The 15,471-nt window shown below is 43.3% G+C and overlaps 1 protein-coding gene across 3 annotated transcripts in view; it reads right to left on the bottom strand.

Moving 5' to 3' along the window:
* LOC106566937 (DENN domain-containing protein 2D) overlaps nucleotides 1-12,680 on the bottom strand; it is a 52,256-nt gene extending 39,576 nt beyond the window's left edge. For 2 of the 3 annotated variants that reach the window (XM_014135598.3, XM_045693347.2), the window contains exon 1: nucleotides 901-1,374. In XM_014135598.3, the coding sequence (XP_013991073.1) occupies nucleotides 901-964 (64 nt within the window). In that variant the 5' untranslated portion in view covers nucleotides 965-1,374. Of the gene's footprint in view, nucleotides 1-900; nucleotides 1,375-12,537 lie in introns of those variants that run through there. The other variant, XM_014135599.3, reaches the window with a different exon arrangement.
* Nucleotides 12,681-15,471: the final 2,791 nt, after the last annotated feature.

Genomic DNA, 15,471 nt, shown 5'->3' on the forward strand with positions numbered 1-15,471 from the left:
GCTTTACGTTATCACGCAATTACATAACGTCATTTAGCAGCTTTTAGCAACAAATCAACCTGCCTCTAGCAACTTTCCCTGAAAATTAGTTGGCAACACTGCGTCGTTGTAGGAACCTAGTGTCAAAATAAAAATGTGGTTGAAGCGTTTCCATTACCCATTTAGGTAAATTGCGCATTAATACATTGAAGACAGGCCTGCATGCCCTCCCACCTATGTCTCAGGTAGCCCTCAAAAGCCTTCATGGATAAAATGTAAGAATTTACTAACATTTGACATTCTAATTCCCATGTGCCATTATGAAACTTGCACTCCTGTAGACATGAAATAATTGGATGGTGAAACTTGCTTCCAACCAATCACACAAGCAAAGTAATTCCGCAATTGTTAAATATCAGGACAAGGATCCTGCAAATCATTTTTATAGTTGAAAAATACATTTAGCAGGCAGACGTTTCGAAATAGTTCTACATGTGGGTGGAGTGGCGCTTCATAGTTACGTTTTGACGTCACCATCCGCGTGTACCTTAAATTATTAGTTAAATAAAGGTTCAATAAAATACCGTTTCCATTGTCGTCGCAAAGACAAATTCGACAAGGGAAATCGACCCGTCTAACGGATATACAATTGTTGTCGATCTTAAAATGTCTCATCTGCGGTTTCCATAACACAAGGCGCAAATCATTTTTTTGCGACGTTGCTTTTGTCGAATTAACCTGGTCAATGGAAACCTGCCTGCTGTTGGCACCGTCGGAACGCGAGTAGTGACTTGATTGAAGCCACTTTTTCAGTAAAGGTACACTTACATTTTTACAAACCTTGTCATACAGTCAGTTATTCATTATCAATGCGAACATGTTTAAAACGTCTTAGCCTATACATTCATGTAATCTACTCACTCCATCTCTGCTTGAAGTTTTCTAATCCATGTCTTTTTCGAGTCCTCGTCACCTCTCCACTCATAGCTCTCACAGGTATCAAGGTTGAGCGTCTTATCTCCTGGACTGCTTGTCGTTTCTCAAATTATTTATCAACCCCATTCATCCTGGTAGCACAAGGAGACTAGTCGCACAAGTAACGCATGCTGTTGATCAATGTTCACGGGTTGGTTTCTCTGGAAATTGGAGATGAACGCACCAAACTGTACAATGCGCGGAGCCAATGGTTCGATCAATTGTCAGTTTCTCACGTGGATGTGCTTCATCTGATACAATTACGCCACCAATGCATAACTATTCCTTTGATAACTAGAATTACAGCTAATTTCATCTGGTGAGTCAAGATGACAATAAAATATAATTGCTATAGGCGAGATTGTGATGTTCTCCAGGATTTCATTATGTAAGCTGTTTGTCTTGCATATGCTTTTTAAAAAGCTTTTACAGATGCTTTCTGTGACACTAAAGCTCCTCCCAATGAGGTAATCAACTACTAATCATCAAGCACATCACCTGAAATGCAAATTATTCAGGACTCAAGTAATTATGCTGAAGGTTTTTGAAGGAAATTGTAAGCAGACAAACATATTTCATCCCTAATAAATCGGTCTTTAAAACTTTTCTTGGATATCCTTTTTTGTTTTCAGTGCAGTTATGTAGGACAGCTCATAACTATTAATTAGCCTTTACAGTACTGACAAAATAAACGCAACATGTAAAGTGACATAAAAGATCCCAGAAATATTCCATATGCACAAAAAACATATTTCTTTCAGATTTGGTGCACAAATTTGTTAACATCCCTGTTGGTGAGCATTTCCACTTTGCCAAGATTATCCATCCACCTGACAGGTGTGGCATGTCAAGAAACTGATTTAAACAACATGAGCATTACACAAGGCCACTCAAATGTGCAGTTTGTCACACAATACAATGCCATGTCTCAAGTTGAGGAGCATGCAATTGGCATGCTGACTGCAGGAATGTCCTCCAGAGCTGTTGGCAGAGAATTTATTGTTCCTTTCTCTGCCCTTGGAGACCAGTCGTTTTAGAGAATTTGGCAGAACATCCAACCAGCCTCACAACTGCAGACCAAGCGTTGTATTGGAGAGCGGTTTGCTGATGTCAATGTTGTGAACAGCGTGGCCCATGATGACGGTGGGGTTATAAACTCAGCAAAAAAACCATCCCTTTTTCAGGACCCTGTCTTTCAAAGATAATTCGTAAAAATCCAAATAGTTTCACAGATCTTAATTGTAAAGGGTTTAAACACTGTGTCCCATGCTTGTTCAATGAACCATGAACAATTAATGAACATGCACCTGTGGAATGGTTAAGACCACCTTGAGCTAGCCACGAGCTAGGCCCATATACCAGCTAATTCTAGGTCTACAATACCTCTTTTGCCAATTTGCCTGGACCCTTTGTTGTCGACACGGAGCCCCGCCAATCCATCACTACTGGTCTGCCGACATGGTCACCCGATGTGGTCTCAACGGGCTTTTCCGTTGCGATGACGCCAAAGACCCATCTTCTTGCCCTGGCCCGCTAGCTTTCTAAGCGCCGTGTCTCCGACTCGCCTAGCGTAGTACTGACTACTGAACGGCTCCCTGACTCACCTATTGCTGTTCTTTGGACCCTATGATCACTCGGCTACACAGCTAATGGCCCCTGGACTGTTTCAATAACACTGTACCTCATTTTGTTTATCTGTCGGCCCCAGCCTCGAACTCAGGTCCTGTATGTACCTAACTGACCCGCTCTGCCCATTCATCGCCATTTACCCGTTGACGTCTTAGCTCTCCTGATCAACACCTGTGACTGCTTTATGCCTCTCTCTGATGTCAATATGCCTCACTCTAATGTCAGTATGCCTTGTCTACTGCTGTCTCAGCTAGTCCTTATTGTTTTATTTCACTGTAGAGCCCTCAGTCCTGCCCACCTTGCCTTAGATAGCTCTTTTGTCCCACCCCCCACACATGCGGAGACCTCACCTTGCTTAACTGGTCCCACCAGAGACGACCACCAGCCATATCCTTATCCTACTCCTCTGTTCCTCTGGTGATGTAGAGGTTAATAATCCAGGCCCTGTAGACCCCAGTACCACACCTATTCCCCAGGCGCTATCATTTGTTGACTTCTGTAACCGTAAAAACATTGGTTTCATGCATGTTAACATCAGAAGCCTCCTCCCTAGGTTTGTTTTATTCACTGCTTTAGCACACTCCACCAACCCTGATGTCCTAGCCGTGTCTGAATCCTGGCTTAGGACGGCCACAAAATTCTGAAATTTCCATCCCCAACTACAACATTTTCTGCCAAGGTGGCAACTCCGCCCTCTTTGTTCTACTTCTAAAAATCCACCTTTCCAGAAATAAGTCTCTCACTGTTGCCGCTTGCTATAGACCCCCCTCAGCCCCCAGTTGTGCCCTGGACTCCATACGCAAATTGATGCCCCCCATTTATCTTCAGAGTTCGTACTGTTAGGTGACCTAAACTGGGATATGCTTAACACCCCAGCCGTCCTACAATCTAAGCTAGATGCCCTCAATCTCACACAAATTATCAAGGAACCTGCCAGGTACAACTCCAAATCCATAAACACGGGCACCCTCATAGATTTTATCCTGATCAACCTGCCCTCTAAATACACCTCTGCTGTCTTCAACCAGGATTTCAGCGGTCACTGCCTCATTGCCTGCGTCCATACTGGGTCCGCTGTGAAACAACTACCCCTCATCACTGTCAAACGCTCCCTAAAACACTTCAGCGAGCAGGCCTTTCTAATCGACCTGGCCCAGGTATCCTGGAAGGATATTGACCTCATCCCGTCAGTAGAGGATGCCTGGTTATTCTTTAAAAGTGCTTTCCTCACCATCTTAAATAAGCATGCCCCATTCAAAAAATGTCGAACGAAGGACATATATAGCCCTTGGTTCACTCCACACTTGACTGCCCTTGACCAGCACAAAAACATCCTGTGGCGTTTTGAATTAGCATCGAATAGCTCGCATGATATGCTCTTTTCAGGGAAGTTAGGAACCAATATACACAGGCAGTTAGGAAAGCAAAGACTAGCTTTTTCAAACAGAAATGTGCATCCTGTAGCACAAACTCCAAAAAGTTCTGGGACACTGTAAAGTCCATGGAGAGTAAGAGCACCTCCTCCCAGCTGCCCATTGCCTGAAGCTAGGAAACACCGTCACCACCGATAAATCCACGATAATCGAGAATGTCAATAAGCATTTTTCTATGGCTGGCCTTGCTTTCCACCTGGCTACCCCTACCCTGGCCAACAGCTCTGCACCCCCCGCAGCAACTTGCGCAAGCCCCCCCACTTCTCCTTCACCAAAATCCAGATAGCTGATGTTCTGAAAGAGCTGCAAAATCTGGACCCCTACAAATCAGCTGGGCTAGACAATCTGGACCCTCTCTTTCTAAAATTATCCTCCGCAATTGTTGCAACCCCTATTACTAGCCTGTTCAACCTCTTTCGTATCGTCTGACATCCCTGAAGATTGGAAAGCTGCCGCAGTCATCCCCCTCTTCAAAGGGGCAGACACTCTAGACCCAAACTTTTATAGACCTATATCCATCTTGCTCTGCCTTTCTAAAGTCTTTGAAAGCCAAGTTAATAAACAGATCACCGACCATTTCAAATCCCACCGTACCTTCTCCGCTATACAATCTGGTTTCCGAGCTGGTCATGGATGAACCTCAGCCACGCTCAAGGTCCTAAACAATATCATAACCGCCATCGATAAAAGACAGTACTGTGCAGCCGTATTCATCGAACTGGCCAAGGCTTTCGACTCTGTCAATCACCGCATTCTTATCGGCAGACTCAACAGCCTTAGTTTCTCAAATGACTGCCTCGCCTGGTTCACCAACTACTTCTCAGACGGAGTTCAGTGTGTCAAATCAGAGGGCCTGTTGTCCGGACCTCTGGCAGTCTCTATGGGGGTGCCACAGGGTTCAATTCTCGGGCCGACTCTTTTTTTTAATGTATATATCAATGATGTCGCTCTTGCTGCTGCTCTGATCCACTTCTACACAGATGACACCATTCTGTATACTTCTGGCCCTTCTTTGGATAAACCTCCAGACGAGCTTCAATGCCACACAACACTCCTTCCGTGGCTTCCAACTGCTCTTAAATGCTAGTAAAACTAAATGCATGCTTTTCAACCGATCGCTGCCTGCACCTGCCCGCCTGTCCACCATCACTACTCTGGACGGTTCTGACTTAGAATATGTGGACAACTATAAATACCTAGGTGTCTGGCTAGACTGTAAACTCTCCTTCCAGACTCACATTAAACATCTCCAATCCAAAATTACATCTAGAATCGGCTTCTTATTTCACAACAAAGCCTCCTTCACCCATGCTGCTAAACATACCATCGTAAAACTGACTATAGTACCGATCCTTGACTTCAGCGACGTCATTTACAAAATCGTCTCTCCAGAGATGTTAGATCAGGTTCAAGTCGGGTTCTGGCTGGACCACTCAAGGACATTCAGAGACTTGTCCGGAAGCCACTCCTGCCTTTTCTTGGCTGTGTGCTAAGGGTTGTTGTCCTGTTGGAAGGTGAACCTTCATCCCAGTCTGAGGTCCTGAGCACTCTGGAGCTGGTTTTCATCAAGGATCTCTCTGTACTTTGCTCTGTTAATCTTTTTCCTTGATCCTAACTAGTCTCCCAGTCCCTGCCGCTGAAACACATCCCCACAGGATGATGCTGCCACCGCCATGCTTCACCGTAGGGATGGTGCCAGGTTTCCTCCAGACATGACGCTTGGCATTCAGGCCAAAGAGTTCAATCAAAGTTTCATCAGACCAGATGATCTTGTTTCTCATGGTCTGAGAGTCCTTTAGGTGCCTTTTGGCAAAGTCCAAGCGGGCTGTCATGTTCCTTTTACTGAGGAGTGGCTTCTGTCTGGCCACTCTACCATAAGGGGCAGATTGGTTGAGTGCTGCAGAGATGGTTGTCCTTCTGGAAGGTTCTCCCATCTCCACAGATGAGCTCTGTCAGAGTGACCATCGGGTTCTTGGTTACCTTCCTGACCAAGGCCCTTCTCCCTCGTTTGCTAAATTTGGCCGGGCTGACAGCTCTATGAAGAGTGGTGGTGGTTCCAAACTTCTTCCATTTAAGAATGATTGAGGCAACTAGAGATGCCTGATATATCGGTGAACATATCGTAATCGGACGATATTAGCTAAAAATGCCAACATCGATAACGGCACGATGTCTAGTTTATCGCCGATGTCAAAGCTGATGTGCATGCCAATATAGCTTAGGTACATGACGTAATGTTGCACTACACGTGCAACACAGCATTCCTAACCTAGCCCACAATGTCTGCTGTGTGGATCGAGCAGTCAACGAGTCGAGCAGTCATTTGAAAGTAAGAATTTCAGCGAGACAACTCCACGGCGAAATCCAACACCAAGATAATGGAATTCATTGCCCTTGACAATTAACCGTTCTCTGTCGTGGGTGATGTTGGCTTTCGCTGGTACACACTACCAAGTGCGCTATTTTTTAGATGTTGCCCTGCCGGAGTTACACAGTGATAGCGTCACTGCTATTAGCTTCACAGCATACTTTGGAATGCCGTTTGGGTCTTTGCGTGTTAAAAAAGAACCATCAAATAACACTATGACAATAACACTATTTGACCTGTTAAATAAGCTTTTAATTTGACACGTCAAATAACAGTTCTATTACAGAATGTGTGTTCTGAATATGCATGTGCAAGCCAAGCGCCACCGCTACTGTCAAGGCCGTTGTAGTGATTGGACCAAAATGCAGCGGGACTGTGTATGCTCATTTTCTTCTTTATTAAATAAATGAATACTGAACAAAAAGAACGACGAAAACAGTCCTGTCAGGCACACAGCTAAACAAGAAACAACTACCCACAAAAAAAAACATGAAAAACACCCCTACTAAATAGGACCCTCAATTACATTTACATTACATTTAAGTCATTTAGCAGACGCTCTTATCCAGAGCGACTTACAAATTGGTGCATTCACCTTATGATATCCAGTGGAACAACCACTTTACAATAGTGCATCTAAATCTTTTTTTTTGGGGGGGGGGGTTAGAAGGATTAGATTATCCTATCCCAGGTATTCCTTAAAGAGGTGGGGTTTAGAGGCAACGAGGAACAGCTGCCTCCAATTGAAGGTCAAAACATTAAACTAAACATAGGAATAGAATAACTAGAAAATAGAACATAGAAATACAAAACATAGAACACTACCCAAAAACCCCGACAACACAAAACAAACACACCCCTGCCACATCCTGACCAAACTACAATAACAAATAACCCCTTATACTGGTCAGGACGTGACAACTACTATCAGTAGCACTGTCAAAGCTGTACAAAAAAGTCTGCAAACAAGCAAACACCGGCCACAAACGATGTGTTTACAATACTGCGTTGGTAATAAAGCATTATTTGTTTGACTGCAACTTCTGGGGTAGCTAGCTAGCTTTAGCTTAGTACCTAGCTAGCACCAATGCAACCAGCCTGAAAACAATGACCAGTAGAAACTGCAGTCATTTTTGTTATTCTTAAATGATTTAGGGATCCTTGTGAGTAAGTATTAGCTAGGTAGCCCCTTGTTGTTCACCTATTGAAATTGAACTTCAGTTCATGAAAATAAATAGCTAGCCAGCTACTTAACTCTGTTGCCTAAAGCTAATGTTATAAGCAGCCAGCTAGCTTCATCTGGTTAGTGACACTCGACCGGACCGGGTTATGTGTTGTGAAGCTATCCACAAATAAGTATTAAGCATAATAGTGGAATTTGTGGTTTGCCTTCAACATAAAAGTATCTCTTTGAAAGTGATGCAGAAGGTTACAATTGGTGGAATCATGCCATATTTAGACTAGACAATGTTAAACAAGGTTGGAATGTGAAGCAATTAAATGCGGTATCAGTTTACGCGGTGACACCCACAGAATACAACTGTGAAGATTTTACAGAAATATTAGTGTTGTAGCTCTTATCGCTAGACTGTGTGAAATCACCTCCCCAGTCAGCCTATTGTGTGTATGACATTCATATTGCACTGTTCAGCTTTTCCTACTGGTTGGGGATCAATGAAATGGGGTTTCAGTCTACTCACTACCCAAGAGATGTTTTTGTCAACCATTTTGAAAAGAAGGTTGACGACATCCGATCCTCGTTTGTTAAGTCAAGCTGGTCTTGCTCACATTGCCCTACCCTATGCTTTGACCTCTTTCTCCCCTCTCTCTCCAGATGAAATCTTGTGACGGCCGGCCGCCCAACAACCTACCCGCTTGACCCTATCCCCTCCTCTCTTCTCCAGACCATTTCCGGAGACCTTCTCCCTTACCTCACCTCACTCATCAACTCATCCTTGACCGCTGGCTACGTCCCTTCCGTCTTCAAGAGAGCAAGAGTTGCACCCCTTCTCAAAAAACCTACACTCGATCCCTCCGATGTCAACAACTACAGACCAGTATCCCTTCTTTCTTTCCTCTCCAAAACTCTTGAGCGTGCCGTCCTTGGCCAGCTCTCTTGCTATCTCTCTCAGAATGACCTTCTTGATCCAAATCAGTCAGGTTTCAAGACTGGTCATTCAACTGAGACTGCTCTTCTCTGTGTCACGGAGGCTCTCCGCACTGCTAAAGCTAACTCTCTCTCCTCTGCTCTCATCCTTCTAGACCTATCTGCTGCCTTTGATACTGTGAACCATCAGATCCTCCTCTCCACCCTCTCCGAGTTGGGCATCTCCGGCGCGGCTCACTCTTGGATTGCGTCCTACCTGACAGGTCGCTCCTACCAGGTGGCATGGCGAGAATCCGTCTCCGCACCACGTGCTCTCACCACTGGTGTCCCCCAGGGCTCAGTTCTAGGCCCTCTCCTATTGTCGCTATACACCAAGTCACTTGGCTCTGTCATATCCTCACATGGTCTCTCCTATCATTGCTACGCAGACGATACACAATTAATCTTCTCCTTTCCCCCTTCTGATAACCAAGTGGCAAATCGCATCTCTGCATGTCTGGCAGACATATCAGTGTGGATGACGGATCACCACCTCAAGCTGAACCTCGGCAAGACGGAGCTGCTCTTCCTCCCGGGGAAGGACTGCCCGTTCCATGATCTCGCCATCACGGTTAACAACTCCATTGTGTCCTCCTCCCAGAGTGCTAAGAGCCTTGGCGTGACCCTCGACAACACCCTGTCGTTCTCCGCTAACATCAAGGCGGTGACCCGATCCTGTAGGTTCATGCTCTACAACATTCGCACAGTACGACCCTGCCTCACACAGGAAGCGGCGCAGGTCCTAATCCAGGCACTTGTCATCTCCCGTCTGGATTACTGCAACTCGCTGTTGGCGGGGCTCCCTGCCTGTGCCATCAAACCACCTCAAATCTTCCAGAACGCCGCAGCCCGTCTGGTGTTCAACCTTCCCAAGTTTTCTCATGTCACCCCGCTCCTCCGCACACTCCACTGGCTTCCAGTTGAAGCTCGCATCTGCTACAAGACCATTGTGCTTACCTACGGAGCTGTGAGGGGAACGGCACCTCTGTACCTTCAGGCTCTGATCACCCAAAGAAGGGCACTGCGTTCATCCACCTCTGGCCTGCTCGCCTCTCTACCTCTGCGGAAGCACAGTTCCTGCTGAGCCCAGTCAAAACTGTTCGCTGCTCTGGCACCCCAATGGTGGAACAAGCTCCCTCACGATGCCAGGACAGCGGAGTCAATCACCACCTTCCGGAGACACCTGAAACCCCACCTCTTTAAGGAATACCTGGGATAGGATTAAGTAATCCTTCTAACCCCCCCCCCCCCACCCTCCCCCCCAAAAAATATATAGATGTACTATTGTAAAGTGGTTGTTCCACTGGATATCATAAGGTGAATGCACCAATTTGTAAGTCGCTCTGGATAAGAGCGTCTGCTAAATGACGTAAATGTAAATGTTTTCCCAACGTTCTCCTCAGTTATCAGCCTCAAACATCCACGCAGTATTGTTTTTCCTCAGGAATAGTGTTCAATTCACAGTTTCAGAGTCCCGCATTAAGAGCTACGATGCTAATGTTCTCTAGGTGTCAGTGAGTAGACTGATACCCTGTGTCATTGATCCACAATCCATAGGTAAGGCTGTACAGTCAAATAAGTATGCCCCCAATGCAATTCTAAAGTATAATACATCCAGTGTGATTTCAACAGATTTTTGTCAAATTAACAAATCATTGTCTTTTGTTGATTTTATGTAACAACATTCCAACCTCGTTTAGCGTGATCTATTCAATTATGACAATGTTACTATTTGCATCACTGTCAATTACATACTATCCACTACTGTGGCTAATCCTTATTGTGGCTAGCTTCACATAGATGGGTCCGACCACCATTAATCAAATAAGAAATGTCTTATAAATTACAGTTATTTTATATGATGACACCTAGTTATATAGTTAGCTAGCTAACGGAAACAGATTATGTCATTTTGCTATGTTTTTGGAGAAGAACATTGTTTGCATCCATGAGCTAGCTATCTTTTTTATGACCAGCACTGTAGGTGCGCGAGACAACTTTACCAGCATCCTAGCATACGTATCGATGAATCATTGTGACATATGAGTGATAGTGTAATCAATGTGTAATAACTACGTTAAAAAAAATTCAGTGCATAAAATTATTGGTCAAGCTTATTTGGGTCTTTGCGTGTAAAAAAAAAACACACATCAAATAACACTATTTGACATGTGTATTTTGACACGCAAAGACCCAAACAGCGTTCCATAGAAATCCTGGTTGAGAATAAAACGAGTGAACAAATGAACAACAAAACAGCACAAAGTAATTGAAAGAAATAAGTTTTGATTGTTTTGCTGGTAATGGGGACATGGGTAAATGCCAACAAAATAACTTTTTGGTTAGTGTGGTGTGTAACCTTTATTTAACTAGGCAAGTCAGATTTAAAAACAAATTCTTATTTACAATGACGGCCTACCCTGTCGAACTCGGACGACGCAGGGCCAATTGTGTGCCGCCCTATGGGACTCCTGATCATGGCCGGATGTGAAACAGCATGGATTCGAGCCAGGGACTGTAGTGACTCCTCTTGCACTGAGATGCAGTGCCTTAGACCGCTGCATCCATGTGTGTGTTAACAAATTAACTGTACTAAAATGCTTAAGTCCGCCAAAATTTTAAATACCGGGTATCGGGATCGTTTTTTTTTGGAATGGAAAATATCGGGTATCGGCCCAAAAATGTAATTGTTGCATCACTAGAGGCAACTGTGTTCTTGGGGGCCTTCAACGCTGCAGACATTGTTTGGTACCCTTTCCCAGAGCTGTGCCTCGACACAATCCTGTCTTGGAGCTCTATGGACAATTTCTTCGACATCATGGCTTGGTATTTGCTCCGACATGCACTGTCAACTGTGGGACCTTATATAGACAGGTGTGTGCCTTTCCAAATCATGTCCAATCAATGGAATTTACCACAGGTGGACTCCAATCAAGTTGTAGAAACATCTCAAGGAGGATAAATGGAAACAGGATACAGCTGAGCTCAATTTCGAGTCTCAGAGCGAAGGGTCTGAATACTATTGACTACTGTCGTACCCCTTTTTTTTTTGCACACATTTTATAAACCAGTTTTCTCTTTGTCATTATGGGGTATTGTGTGTAGATGAGAAACAAAACAAATCTTTTATCAATTTTCGAATAAGGCTGGTACAATGTGGAAAGTCAAGGGGTCTGAATACTTTCTGACTGCACTGTAAAGTGATGCATCGTTGCATCCATGAGGTTGAGCGATGAATAGTTTGGTTTGTTTACCCTTTAACCGGTCTGCCACCAGCCTCAGCTGGACCAGATGTGGGTCCTCCTGAGGCGCCTATCATAAGAGCATCAACCTCCCCTCTCCTCTGGAATGCTTTGAAGATTTGTCAATTCATGCTTTACTTGCATGGTCGGTATAAAACTATTCAGGTTCAGACAGAGAAGGGGAGAGAGAAAGAGATCGTAGATGTTTAGATGAGAGCCACTCACTCTTTCTTGAGGCCTCACGCACCGAAGAGTAGGACTGCACCCCCCCCCCCCTAAATCCAGCCTCCTCGCCATCTGTTTACCTTTGCTTGAGATAAAGCATCAAGATTACACCTTACTTCTGTGATGTATGTGAACTGAAGGAAAGTTAAATTAAAATGTTTAAAAAATGGACAGCAATAATGACCATATGTATCAATTTGGCTAGGGGAATAACAATTTTGGTGTCTATGGCACTAGGTCAAGACCGATGGATTTCTTCTGAGTCAATTCCAAATAAATGACCTCATTCATTTGTTAATCCCAAATAATAAGGGATGACGGGGATGCTCACGCTGGGATCGAAAAGAGGAAAAGCTCCAGTTTTTCTGCTTCTCCCACCATCCCAGCTCTATTTGTCTGGAAGAGATGTGGATAAGTAGTTTTGAGATTATTTTTTAAAAAGAAATACAATTAATTGGAAGCAGTGACGTGTCCACCTCTGACCTTCAACTACTTTTTAAGATTATTTACTGATCACTTCTGTTAAGATAATTTCATTACCTGTGAGCGTAGGGTCCATCTTGTTCAGTAGTGTGGTTTGAATCTCATAACCCAGTGGTGAGGCTCATATTTCAGACTCCCTCACAATGTATTGTCTCTCCTTCAAGCTATCAGTTGTTGTTTGCTCTAATGTAGACTTTGAAACTCTATATTTAAACTGTGGGCACACCCTTTTGGTTTGCCTAACAATATGATGTGCTTGGAGTCATGCGTCATAAGAAACAGAAATCCAAAGCAGACATCTGTGTAGTTTACAGGATATGATACCAAGCAGAGTTTTAAAGTTAACTTGAAAGTGCCAGGATTTAACTTAATCTTAGTCCCGGAAATCGGCCCTAAATGTCCTAACAGCTTCACCTCTCGACCTCAAGCACCAAATTCAGTCTTGTGTCAGTACTACTCAATATCAGTTTTACATTGTGGCTGTGGAATCTAGTGGAAACCGTTTATCATCCTCACACAGGCTTGAAAATCACCTCACCAGTTTAAGCACCACCTAATCCTGATTTGTCCAAATAATCAACAACGACAAACCCCAAACTGCTGCTCGTAATCACATCATTTTATGTGAGTCTTGACAGATTCTCGTTTCACCTGTCCATGAGAGAATAATAAAAAAAGAAAGAAATTCTTATTTGCTACTGCGACCTGGCCAAGATAAAGCATAGCAATTCGACACATACAACAACACAAAGTTACACATGGAATAAACAAAACATACAGTCAATAATACAGTAGAACAAAAAAACAAACGTTTTTTTGGGTGAGTGCAAATGAGGTAAGTTAAGGCAATAAATAGGCCATGGTGGCGAAGTAATTACAATATAGCAATTAAACACTGGAATGGTAGATGTGCAGAAGGTGAATGTGCAAGTAGAGATACTGGGGTGCAAAGGAGCAAGATGAATAAATAAATACAGTATGGGGATGAGGTAGGTAGATAGATGGGCTGTTTACAGATGGGCTATGTGCAGTGATCAGGTTAAGTCAATTCCAATGCAATTTGTTTTTGGAATGGATTTAAGTATTCGAATTGAAGCATATTAAGTTAATGAGGGTTTTTCCAGTTGTAATAGCATTTTGTACTGAACAATTCAAAGGAGTGTACCTCAGTCGAACCAATCAATATGAAGCTTGTACATAGCAAATTTACCAATGTTGATTGATTTCAGGAGTCAGAGTGAAATGAACACTCAGTGGTGTAAAATAACTCCCAATGTTGGTGTTAACTTCTACTGGATTGTAGATCAAACATTTCCCCTCCCTTCCTGTCATATGATGTTTAGAGGTTAACAGGAAATTGTGAGATGCAAAAGTATTTGAAATGTGCCTCTTACACAAATTGAGACGATGCTGAAGAAATCTGCTATTGCAAAAATTATCCAAGGGTTGCATAAAAACCAGTTTTTTTTTGTTCTCTCTCTATTCTCGTTTTTACACCTATCCGGTATATACCTTACATTTTAAATGTATTTACCAATATCCATTTTTCTGTGCTTTGCATAGTGAATAAAGATATCTCCAAACATAGGCCTAAGCTAAGTCCCACAGGTAATGCTGCGTAGTGCAAAATTGAACTCGACACATAGAACACAACTGAAATGGGTCAGGCCGACTTACATACTTTCCGAGGCGCAATCTCTTGCCCAATCAGAATCAAGCTGTATGTATATACACTCTGACCTTGTCCTCAATATTTTTTTTGATGGTTGGTTCGATCTGTAGGTCAACTACCCAGTTCACCTCTACCCAGTCAAATACCACTGTTAAAGAGAATGGTGGCTTAGTCGTACCGCTTGAACCATTCTGTCAGGTTGAATCCCCCAACCTCTCAATCTCCAATTTTGTCCTTCATTACCTCTTTACTCTTAACCTTTATCTTTCCTTTCTTTCACTGCCAAGACTTTCGTTCTTACACTCCCTATCTGTGTGTTTAGCAGTTCCAAGAAGGCTGCTGGTGCATTTGTACCTTGTGAGGACGTATGCATGTTAAAGTTAGTACTGTGCACACCTTGGTGAGCAGAAGCGGACTTTACCCTTTAACCCAGGGGAATTTCCTCTTTCAATATAATGAGCTGTGAATTACTATACTAATAAACTAAACTAAGCATGAATCTGCAATGGACAGGTGTGTATAATGTATGGCCAATCTCCTGATTTCACCACGTGTGTGTGTGTGTCCTCCCTTCAAACACAGGTTATTATCCACAACAAAGTAATACTTCTGAAACATGTTATTATCCCTTTCTCTAATGGAATCATTTCTGACACACTATTTGACACGGCACTCTACTTTATAGGAAGTTATGTCAGCTAAATCAGGTAGGATTACTTTATTTTAGTGAAATGGGCTACAACATGAATGCACAGCATCCTTCATTATCATTTAGGTCAGTAGTAAGCCACAGGCAGTAGCTGTAGATAGCCTAAACCCCACTGCTTACTGGTTCTCATCTATATGAGAATGCTTTACGATTGTTATCTCGTTCATCTGCATGCTTTTCGTGTCCCTCCTACTGTATATGACAAGATCAATGTCCACCAACTCCCAAGAAGCATTTTCCTGGCATCAATCTAGCCCTAATGGTTGGAGGAGAGGAGCTCTACAATAGTCTGTGACAGGGATCAAACTGGCACCGAATATTCCAAGCAAGCTATGTTTCACGATGCATAAACAATGCATCGTCCTCGACCTAGTGTCTTTATATTGCATAACCCATGACAACATCGACTAAGCATATTTCTAAACGTTCAGGTGTTGTGTTGGAATGACACATGACAATTCTGTTTACTTTACTGTATACCAGACCCGGGTTCAAATATTATTTGAAATAATTTCAAATACTTTATCTGTGCTTGATTGAGCAAGTCTGGCTTAATGGACCAATAGAACGCTCCTAAAATTGCAAACCCCATCCATTTGGTACTCCGTAC

This window comes from Salmo salar, chromosome 13 (genome assembly GCF_965601325.2).
Source record: "Salmo salar chromosome 13, fSalSal1, whole genome shotgun sequence".
NCBI classification, from domain to species: Eukaryota; Metazoa; Chordata; class Actinopteri; order Salmoniformes; family Salmonidae; genus Salmo; species Salmo salar.